The sequence below is a fragment of the Sprattus sprattus genome, assembly GCF_963457725.1.
Source record: "Sprattus sprattus genome assembly, chromosome: 7".
In the NCBI taxonomy this organism is placed as follows: Eukaryota; Metazoa; Chordata; class Actinopteri; order Clupeiformes; family Clupeidae; genus Sprattus; species Sprattus sprattus.
The window spans coordinates 35,202,874-35,215,037 of record NC_137926.1 but is presented as its reverse complement, the minus strand read 5'-3'; the positions used below and the strand labels follow the sequence as shown (position 1 = coordinate 35,215,037).

Genomic DNA, 12,164 nt, shown 5'->3' with positions numbered 1-12,164 from the left:
ATCTCATCAAATAGAGAGACACAAACATGTGAGAAGGAAGGAGATCTCATCAAAGAGACAGACACAAACACGTGAGAAGGAAGGAGATCTCATCAAAGAGACAGACACAAACATGTGAGAAGGAAGGAGATCTCATCAAATAGAGAGACACAAACACGTGAGAAGGAAGGAGATCTCATCAAATAGAGAGACACAAACACGTGAGAAGGAAGGAGATCTCATCAAATAGAGAGACACAAACACGTGAGAAGGAAGGAGATCTCATCAAAGAGAGAGACACAAACACGTGAGAAGGAAGGAGATCTCATCAAATAGAGAGACACAAACATGTGAGAAGGAAGGAGATCTCATCAAAGGGACAGACACAAACACGTGAGAAGGTGATTTCATCAATATGCCACTGGTAAGGTGCACAGCAAACCAGATGATTGGGCAAAAGACAACTCAAAAGCCTTGCAGACATGACATAAGCACTTCCATGGGGTGTGTGTGATGTGGGTGATGTCCTGGGAATGGGTGTGAAATCATACTTACGACACCAGTTTAGAAATCATACCTTTGATACCAGTGTAGAAATCATTTCTTTGATGGCTTCATCGATGAGCACGTCGATCTTGGAGTGGTACTGTTGCTGTGGGGGTGGGGGTGGAGCAGAAGGGACTGAATGGGTTAAACGTTCATTTTTTTTAGAGGTTTAGAAAAACAAAGCTGCCACAAGTGCAATTTGTTGCAAATTTACTTTAAACGTACACACCCACAGATTTAAACCCACACTTGTGAGACACACTGGCATACACACACACACACACACACACACACACACACACACACACACACATACATATTCAGGCGCGAAAGTCTTCCCATGTAGCATGGCTGAGTTAAGCAGCTAATAGGCCCATTATGGCGATGAATGGAATTCCTGCTCCCTTCTAAGGCGGAGGAATTTGAAGGATACTTTTTGTACTTCCCACAATCAGGGCAGCCTTGTGTTTTTCTAAAGGATCCATCCAGCTGCGATGACCAAAGGGTAACACTAGATTCAATTAATCCACCATTTCATGTCTGATAAGTCTTATTCATATGTCTATGGATGTGTGTGTGTGTGTGTGTGTGTGTGAGTGAGTGTGTGTGTTTGTGTGCACGCGCATGTGTGTGTGTGTGTTAGTGTGGTGATTGTGTGTGTGTGTGTGTGTGTGCGTGCGTGCTAGTGTGGTGATTATGGGTGTGTGTGTGTGTGTCTGTTAGGTCGGTGATTGCGTGTGTGTGTGTGTGCGCGCTTGTGTGTGTGTGTGTGTGTTAGGTTGGTGATTGCGTGTGTGTGTGTGTGCGCGCGCATGTGTGTGTGTGTGTTAGTGTGGTGATTGTGTGTGTGTGTGTGTGTGTGTGTGTGTGTGTGTGTGTGTGTGTGTGTGTGTGTGTGTGTGTGTGTGTGTGTGTGGGGTGTGTGCGTGTGTTAGTGTGGTGATTGTGTGTGTGTGTGTGTGTGTCTGTGTGGGTAACACAAGATGTGTGAGTGTGAGTGTGTGTATCAATGAAAGCACAGTCAAAAAGAGGGAGGGCCAGAGGGAGTCCATTGAAAGGCTGGCTCCAGTGCTCACACGGCAGGCAGAAGTTCATCTCTGCTGACAATGGCCTTTCAGGAAGCATGTAAAGAACACCCAAATTAAAAATTTCAATCAACAAAGCCCATAGATCGTTGACAAATTGAGGGTGCTGAGGGGTCACCGTCAGCAGCCCTAATTTTCTTTTCACCTTTTTTCATTGCGCAAAACGCCAGCTTCTTCCTTCACTAAATGGAATTTGAAGTGAATCTTAAGGACGTTTATTTATATATTTACTTGGACATTTCACTTCATTAACATTTTTTTGTGAGACTCAGTAGAATGAATAATGAAGATGTTTTTTGTAGGACATTGAGGTTTTTGCAGTCTTGGTATGAAACTAAAAGTACAATAATTATTTTTGAAAACATCTATCTAGTAGCCATAAACCATAAGCCACTCTAAGTAAAATGGATGATCAAAACCTTAACTTTGCATTTTTATAATGCATCCATACTTATACCATACATAAGTAAACACATGAGCACAAACACACTAATAAAGAATAATGACAACAACTAGTACAACTGTGAAAAAGAATCCTTACATTTACAGGTACAAATATACACCAATGTATAATACTAATAAAACAGCAACACCATGTCTATATTCCTCACTGAAGAAATTGAGGAGAAGCATATTTGTGGCCAAAGCACATTTCTAAACAGTTGTGGACAAAGCATGCCACTGAACCACCCAAAACAGGCACAGGCTTGGCATGTCTGTGGAAGCAACATTTCATTTCTGTTCACCGAAAGTTTGCACCTCTGTCTTTGAGTGTGTGAAAAGACAACGTGAGGAACTAAAATGGCCCCCTCCTATTCAGGACCTGCCCACCGCAGAAAAGTGAGGAGCTGTATTGTATCCAGAAGAAAGAAAAAAAGGGACCGAAAAGATCTGGAATCTGTTTTCTGATGTGGTACAGCCGACTCAGTCCAGCTTTGACCCAGTTCCAATCACACAGTCACCTAACTTTACACCACAGACAGGCGTTTTGGGGGAGAGAAAACTGAATGCAGCAACGTTTAGTTTTGTGACATGATGCACATTAAAGTAATGGCTAGAGGAGTTGGGGATGATTATGAAATTAGCAATCATAGGAAACACACTTACCCACTGCTGGTCAGTCTTGGATTCAGAGGATGATGTGCAGGACACATGGTGATGTGAAAGAGAAAGAGCAATGAATGCCAAACACAAACTTATGGTCAAAATGTTGGAGTAAATGTGAAGTGTGAACTTTATGATAAAACATTTGTGATTTATATCTTTAGATGTGACATGACGAGGATGACAGTAACACCATTTAAGAAATGTCAAAGCTGTGTTGTCATGCTTACTATAAGACAGAAGACTGAACAAGGTTAGAATGGTCATTGATCCTGTTTGTGTTCATAAATATGAGCAATACAGTATATTAGGATTATTATTTTAAAAAAGCTAACAAATTTGATTGTGTGCCTGTGATCACATGACAAGCATTTCCTTGGGTAATAGGATAATGTTTGTCTTTACAATTTAGAAGCCAATATCAAGCAGGCACCTCTCCAAAGGGAGTGGAGATGGAAACAAATATGAGGCACAGAATGTGTAGGAATAATGCGCTTTGGTCATGCTATCCACCTAAATAAAAAACACCAAGAATGGCAGTTTTTTACATGGGGGTATTTCAACAAAGCTGTCTCACATTTGGTTGTCTGCCAGAATAAGAGGCTTGGTTCATCATTGAATACGAGTTCAGGGTGATTAGCTTCATCATTGCATGTAGCTGCTAAATCTAATGTAGTAACCAGATTCAACTTCTGGCATCAAATGTCAAAAGTCATGAGAGACAAACAGATATTTTGCATGAATACGTCTAAATCTATCCATGGATACTTATTTGTTTCTCAACACAATCTTCATCTTAATGTGTTAGTATCAACACAATCTTTATTTGTTCATTGTTTGTTATTGACGTTCATCTTGGCTGACTAATCTCTAGCGAACAAAACTGGTGCAAAATACAAACCAAGAAAACTAAAAATACTCAAAAGCATTACAGGTGAATTGCAAAAGTTTTGTCAGTAGGACATCTACTATACAGTATGTGGGAGGAAAAGGAGGAATGCAGGAGAAAAAAATGAAATGTCCTTTTCAAAAAAAAAAATATATATATTAGGCTATATGGAAGTACACATTCAACGATAAAAAGTATGACACCCATAGGCCCCTAGTTTGAGAGTGAAAATGGATGGCAGAAACTAAAGACGCAAGCATTTGGTGTGATCAAATGCACTCAATGGGCATAGCACGGCCGCTAATTTGTGAAAGGTATTATGTGTATCTAACTGACTGATGTTGAAAATATGTCTGTTACCAACCAAATTCACCTCCAATAACCTGAAATTGCATTCTGCTGATAACATTCAAATCCAGCTCCACTATAGCTTGCCAGCGAGCTAGCTATATATCTATAGCCCCAGCCACCCAAAGGTTAAATTATGGGCAGCCCCATGTCATTTACACAATCCAACATAGCTGAAGGAAATAACATAGGTATACACACCAGATTAGTTTGAGGCATTTCTTTATTTATCATTTGGTAATGGTGTTCATTTGTTGTCTTTATCCAGAAACAGAATGCCGTTTGTATGTCATTTTCTGTCTGTTTACTACAGTGCTTGTTGGCACGGATCAAAAACTCTGATATCGCAGCCTGAGTTTTGATCTGACGATTATATGAATCCAACCTGTTTTTTTTCTACCCACGAGGTTGCATTCCTATCAGAGAGCAGCACACATGTAAAATCCCATGTAAAAAGCCATATCAGTATGTTATAGCAATTTAAAACAGAATGTTATAAAAAAGGTTGAAGACAAATATTTTTCAGTGTATGTACTGTAATAACCTACTTACTCAAGTTTCATGCGATTGCGTTTGGCCTTTTGCCAAAAGTAATATTTTCGTTAAGGTTCATTGTGCTTTTTTGGATCAATAAAGCCCATCCCATTAACCCACCCATTCCTTAGAACTTAATTTGGTCTAGAATGCAAAATGCTGAAGCATGTGTAACATGTCATACACATTAAATGAAATAATCTAAATACATCTAGAACACATGTGCAGTGAACCTAGGTAGTGAAGAGAAAAGTGTACCTAGGTAGTGCAGTGTACCTAGGTAGTGAAGTGAACCTAGGTAGTGAAGTGAAAAGTGAACCAAGGTAGTGAAGAGAAAAGTGTACCTAGGTAGTGAAGTGAAAAGTGAACCTAGGTAGTGCAGTGTACCTAGGTAGTGAAGTGTACCTAGGTAGTGAAGTGAAAAGTGAACCTAGGTAGTGAAGTGAAAAGTGAACCTAGGTAGTGAAGTGTACCTAGGTAGTGAAGTGAACCTAGGTAGTGAAGTGAAAAGTGAACCTAGGTAGTGAAGTGTACCTAGGTGGTAAAGTGAACCTAGGTAGTGAAGAGAAAAGTGAACCTAGGTAGTGAAGTGTACCTAGGTAGTGAAGTGAACCTAGGTAGTGAAGAGAAAAGTGAACCTAGGTAGTGAAGTAAACCTAGGTAGTGAAGAGAAAAGTGAACCATAGGTAGTGAAGTGTACCTTGGTAGTTAAGTTAAGTGAAGTGAACCTAGGTAGTGAAGTGAAAAGTGAACCTAGGAAGTGAAGTGAAAAATGTATACGTGGTTTAGATCTTTGCCAAAATGTCAAATGTCTCAGCAGCCATTCTGGCACTCGCTGCGGTCCGACTTATGGGAGCAGAAGAGGTCAGCTCTTTTTTCTATGGAAAGTTTTGCTTAGTACTTTCCCTCCTTTCCCGAAATAGGATGCGTACGTGGTGGGGGAATACAAGTTTTGTTTTTCAACAGGACTTATGGACAATAGGACCTATGAGACCTTACATTCAAAGTAAGACTTCCAAACTCCAAGATTTCAAAGGTTAGGAGAACACATTTAGGGCCTGATTTACTAACATTGCGACCGCAGCTTAATCTGGGGTCGCACAGTAACGCACAGTTTTTTTGCGCATTTTCCGTGGTATTTATCAAACCAGATCCACGCTGGGCACTCTGCGCTTACTCCGCCCTTTAGGGCCTGATTTACTAACATTGCGACCGCAGCTTAATCTGCGCCTTTGCCAGGCGCACATTAACGCACAGTGTTTTTCTGCATTTTCCGTGGTATTTATCAAACCAGATCCGCGCTGGGCAATCATTATTTAGCGCACCATTAAAAGACGGGAGAAATCGCCTGCAATTTACTGCCACCATGGAGATTCGAGGAAGAAAAAAAGGTTCAGCGAAGAGGAGATAGATATATTGGTTCACGTTCGCTCAATCACTGAACCTGATTCAATGGGCACGCAGTTATATTGTTGTTCTGCCCGCCATCACCTACAGCGAGATGTTTAGAAGAACACGATTATAAAGAATATGCTATAGGTGGCATTAATGCATAAACTGTCTATTATAACAATATGGATGTGTACATGGCGAGATTAATAAGTTCTACAAGGGACATGGGTTCACTACAATATATCCCCAATGAAACAAATACATTTACCAAGTAGCCAGGCCTCTCCAAAATCACCGTTGCTCAATTATTGATAGATGACACTATTCCGGAAGATAAAACTGTTATGGACAGATCCAGGGTATTTGGCTACCACGTTAGTAATGGTCATGTTGGCATCACATATGACCTGGACATTCATTGAATATGTGTGCTTTCTGTTTCGGTTAATGTGTTTGTGGATTGAAGGTGGGACTGTTTGCATGTGGGTGCAATCAATGGCTCCAATTACGTTCGGAAAGTTTAATTTCAGCTATCGTAGTGGGGAAATGTATATTGACCAGTGCGCCGTAGCAATGCGTCGAGTACCTGGGTGAATATTTGGCTGAGTGAAGACTGAGATATACCAACTGCAGATGCAGGAGTTTAACAACTGATGGAATGGATGTGATGTGAATGGAATGGATGTGATCGCCGGGTGGAGGGTTCGGTGTCGTCTCTGATCTGGTCCAGTAATTGAAGTATTGCGTGGCTGGATAACCTGTACCGTCTAATGATTTGTGGTTTGCTTAACTGAAAAAGTGTTATACGAGTTGAAAAAATTCTTTCTGTGCGCTGTCTCTGTCTTCTTTCTTCGCCTTGCTCTTATAACTGCTGCCATATCAATGTTTTCAGACTCAATGGAAATGCGCTTCCTGGTTAAGACGTGCTTTTATGAGGCGGAGAATTAGCCCGCAAATTAGAGACGTGCGCTCGCCAGGCAGTTTTAGTAAATACCACGCAATACATCATTAGGCGCACTTAACTTCTCTCCTCCCATATATTTGCGCTTCACGCCCAGGTTTCTTATACCCTCCCATCTCGTTGCGCTTCACACCCACAAAGCCTAAAAATGCGCCTCTACTCAAATGCGCCTCCTTTCTAAATACCGTTTTATGTTTACAACCGCTATTTTAAGCCTGAAATGGGCGCAATCCTGTTAGTAAATCAGGCCCTTAGTCACTACTCATCTTTGATGCATGCATACTTTTGACATTTCTGGCCTACAATTACAATTCTGTTTAAAATAATATCACTGCCATGAACAGAAGCTAATGTGTTTTTGACAAAAAACTACTTATTAACCTTTAAGATGACACAAGTCTACATGAAACAAAATACTGTATCATCAAACTCGTACAAAATAAATTCCAGTTGCTGTATTGATGTTGTTATGTGGCTGAGTACATTGAGGCAGTTCATGAGGTAGCCTCATGTTGTACTGAGACTGAAAATAATGACTAAACATTTGACACATGAGCTTCCCTTGACAAGAGTACTGGGGCATTGAGCACAGGTGAAGGTAAATATAGCTCTTTTGTTAAAATGGCTTGAACCTTACCTCCTGGCCTTGGTCCAGAACACAGAGCTTGGAGCATTGCCTCTTGGCGTCCATTAGAACGTTGAACATTGTACAGAGAGAGAGAGACACCCGGAATTCTGTTGACTTGCTTACTTTCTGCATCTTGGAGTGAAAGGCTGCCTTCGTTCTGGGACAGAGAAGAATGAGTCCTTCAGATTGCTGTCTTCTTAAGAGCACTCTTCAAACACTAGGGTTAGAACAGCTGAGTATTTCCCAGAAATGAATTTGTGTATTAGAACTCTGACTGTTTGCTGCTGCTACATTATTTGTTAATATTATTTGAAAACCTTTTTCCCCAAAATACAAACTATTCAGCAACGAGAACTGCATTTGCCACTAATCTACCACAAGACCGTTGCTCTGGCCTGTAGGTTGGATGGCGAGCATTGTTGAATGATTGGGGTATTGGATACACATTGCATGCTGTGACAGACGGTTGTAGCCATGGAGAGTTGAGACTTTAACAACACAGCGATCAGTGACGCAGTGTCATTGACACATTGATGCAAGTTCCTAGGGGAGTAGCCTCATGCTGTGGTAGTGTTAAAATAACCATCTCCACATAAAAAATCATCAAGACCTATGAAAACTAATAAAACAGAAATACTCAGATTCAGACTAAACGCATAATAATGTATTATGGAGGGCCAAATAGGATGCCCTTCTTCGGCTCAGTATCAATATTCTGACATGTTGTACTGAGACTGAAAATAATGACTAAACATCTTATCCATAGGTACTTCCAAAAGTTAACACAGTGTGTTTCATCCCACAGACAGTGACAGACAGGTAGTGGCTTAATCATGGCAACAACAGTGTGATGAATAGCAATGGAAATGTAATAAGCATGTGTTGGCGAGGTAGAGAGGGTGGCTCAGAGGGCATTGGGCCAGGCGTCCTTTCTGATAAATCAAGCTCTCATCTGGAGCGGACCCATGCCTGTGTGAGCCCCATCTCTCTCAACATCAGCTGGATGTTGCCCAGGATCCCTGACCTTTTGACACAGGCCTCCATCATGTCGCTGGCCATGAGCTTCAGGCGCTGCTCCAGGTGTTTGGCAAACTCAGGCTCAGGCCAGTGCAGGTCCATCACAAATATCTGCAGTGCGTCCAGCTTCCAGAACAGATCTTCAGAAGTCGAGGACCCTTTACTGCATACAGTAAACAGATCAAGATGTTTAATGTTCAAACACACACACACACACACACACACACAAACACACACACACACACACACACACACACACACACACAAACACACATACACATACACACACCCATCCACATGTAAATGTAGGCTATGTAAGGGATAATGTATTGTCCAGCGTCCATTATCCAAAAATAAATCCCGACTGGACGAACAGGACGCACAGTGGAGATTATTTTATGAAGGGCAGTCTGTATTATACATATCATATCACAGAACATAACAGAACATACTGAGGAGTTTTTGTCTCATTAATTAATAACAGCTTTCACTAAACTAAACTAACAAACTGAAAATTCGACTATTACAAAAATAGGCTGCCGACTATTTATATGACAGATGACTACTGCAATTAAGGTGGCCACCACAACATCAAATGGCAGACGCAATCATCCAAGTGTGCAGCACCCATCACCATGGAAAAAAGAAAAAGCACACATCTCGCCGGTAAATGACTGGCGCTGGACATAAATCGTTTTCCAAACTATGAAACACAATTAAAACTCTGTGCTGCGGCTACCCTCTTGCCTAATTAGCGGCACTCATGTCCGTGTTTCCCGCAGGGCTCCAGCAGAGCTCCCCATGCTCGTCTGTGCGGGGGAGATTACGCTTACAATTGGCCGATTTGTCGACAGCCGCGGGGGATCCGCTGGGAGAACATGGAGCCCTGAGAAAGCCGCTCTTCAACACTCTGTCTCTCCTGAGAGAAACACCCCTAGGAACGCTCCCGCAGCAACTGTTTCAACAGTTCATGTTTCACAAGTACAATCGATCTAGCAGTTAATATATGTAGATTTCACACATTATGATGATGTTTACATCAAATGTAGGCTTTTCCATATCAATAGCAATATTAAGGATTAAATTATGGCATTAATGTATGGATGAAGTTATGCTGCTTGATTACATTTCACACCATAAAACACTTTCTGGGGTTTCGCATAATACAAAATAAAACTTGACTCCCAGTGGTAAACAAGGAAAATGTATTTATATTAAAAAAAAAAGGTTAGAATAAGTGAGATGCTTAAACACATTTAAATTATTATCAAGTTAGCACGAATTAAGAGCTAAACATGACAAATCCAAATGTCATACCATTAAATCTTTAAGCAAAAGAACTTCCTTCCATTAAATACACAGGAACACACAGTATAGTGATTATGTTTCATGTAGTGTAGCTACGGCTCACGGAAAACTCCGCAGCATGCAAGACTATCACATAATCCACACAGCACAAAACAGACATTAAACATCAATAGCAGATACGGTCTCCCTCCTCCACAACGATGGGCACAAAATGTCTCTCCATAATGGTGAGAGATTGATGGGTGGACAGATCAATTGATGAGACACGTTTGTTGTACGACTTGAAGTCATTTTAAAATAATAGGTGTTGGTATGTCACTCAATTATGAATGAGTTCGTTTTTCACATTTGAATATTTTTTTACAATTCTGTCTGAAACCTTGGTGCTAAACACATGCTTTAAGGTTAAACCTGAATGGATTTAAAATATATGGCCTATATGTGTTTAATCTCTGAGAATATTTACAAGGATTTTCTCATTTTAATGTATTTTACAAGGATTTTCTCATTTTAATGTAAATCAAATACAGCCCAAAAAAGACCACCATGTAAATCAATCAATTAATTAAAATATACTGTCAGTGTCTGATCAGGTTTTTAAATACATATTATTCAAAACAAAGTTTACCTCTAATGTACAGTGCCACTTGAAAGTATGTGAACCCCTTGAGCACTTAAGAGTCTTCTGTTGTTTTACCATGAATTTCATTTTTTTTTCATCACCAATTTTCCATAGATGAAATGTCAGGTTTATGTTTATCATTTGCATGTACTTGTTTCAACGGAATTGTTTGAGTAGCTAAAAAACTACATGAAACATGGAATTAGTGTATTTTCAAAAGTAAGTGAACCCCCAGCTTTATTGGTAAAGTCAAGCAGGTAACAGACTCGGTCTACAATCAGACGAAAATTGTTGGTTTTGATTGTGACCAAATAATTCTATCTCGGACTCATCTGTCCAAAGAAGGGACTTCCAGAAGGCCTTTGGTTTATCCAAGTGCTCTCTGGCAAAGTTGAAACGGGCAGTTTTTTTCTTTCTTGAGAGCAGAGGCTTCCTTCTAGTAACCCGATCATGAATGTCATGTCTATTCAATTTTCGTCTGATTGTAGACCCATGTACATTTACCCCAGATGCTGCCAAAGAGGTCCGAAGCTCTTTAGAGGTGACGTGTGGTTTGACTTTTACCTGATTTATTCTTCTTCTGGTGCTTCTTGGTGATGGTCTTGATGGGCGTCCACTTCTAGGGAGAGATGCGGTCATGTTGAATGCCCTCCATTTCTAAATTCTTTGTCTTGGATGGATGTATGGAGCTGGAATCTTTTGGAGATGGTCTTATAGCTTTCCCAAGACTGATGGGCTGTCAGTACCTTCTTCCTGATGTTCTCGGATATCTCGTTTCCTCTCGGCATTGTTGATCTGCGTGGGTACACCTTGGCACTACAGTAGTTTGGTTGGTTTTCTCTCTCTTTTAATCTGTGTTGCCCAACCCTTTTCCTAAGGATGTCTCAGTTGATTGGTTTGCTTAATTGACTAATTAAGCACCGAAATATGTTACACCAAATCTGTTACCTGCTTGACTTTACCAATAAAGCTGGGGGTTCACTTACTTTTGAAAATACACTAATTCCATGTTTCATGTAGTTTTTTGGCTACTCAAACAATTCCCTCGAAACAAGTACATGCAAATGATAAACATAAACCTGGCTTTTCATCTATGGAAAATTGGTGATGAAAAAAATGAAAATTCATGGTAAAACAACAGAAAACTCTTAAGTGCTCAAGGGGTTCACATACTTTCAAGTGGCACTGTATATATAATCTGATGTAATTGAAATGTTAAAATCTTCAATAACTACACTTAACTTCTTCTAAGACCTGAGCCTGACATTACTGAGGAATAATAATTGGTCAAGGGCAGAGCTGTAAACAACCTGATTCAACTTATGTAGAAATGAAAGTAAAACAGACTTAAAGATATTGTCAATAGATTTATGTAAAATTATATATGAATTTACATTTGTGTACAAATAAACTGAATTGAATTGAAGGACTGCCTGCTGTTCTCAAGTAAAACCTTCAGGATTTTGAGGACCTTGTATGACTCTAATGTTTTGATGGTAATTCATGTTGTGTTGGTGGCTAGAGGGCCACGCCGATGAGAGGCTAAGGACAGGAGACATGCGCTAGTGTGCCAGACGCGTGCGCTCGGTTCATCAGCTCCACGCCCTGTGGAGGAGAGTGATCTGGCTCTGACACCTGCACTGCTTCACGACATAACCCACCCTCCATGCAAGCCCTCCCCGCGGTCCGTGTACATCTCCCCCATACACACGTGCTTTCACACAGCGGTCCCATCCAGGACGGTGGTGAGA

General features: G+C 40.6%; 1 protein-coding gene across 1 annotated transcript in view; it reads right to left on the bottom strand.

The window, feature by feature from the left end:
* The window catches only part of cadps2 (Ca++-dependent secretion activator 2), a 109,201-nt gene that overhangs the window by 21,405 nt on the left and 75,632 nt on the right, over positions 1 to 12,164 (bottom strand). Inside the window, exons 18-21 of the mRNA XM_080841952.1 lie at positions 8,491 to 8,646; positions 7,476 to 7,623; positions 2,718 to 2,732; positions 557 to 631 (exon numbers count right to left, since the gene is read on the bottom strand). Coding sequence (XP_080698078.1) covers positions 557 to 631; positions 2,718 to 2,732; positions 7,476 to 7,623; positions 8,491 to 8,646 — 394 coding nt within the window. The remainder of the gene's footprint in view (positions 1 to 556; positions 632 to 2,717; positions 2,733 to 7,475; positions 7,624 to 8,490; positions 8,647 to 12,164) is intronic.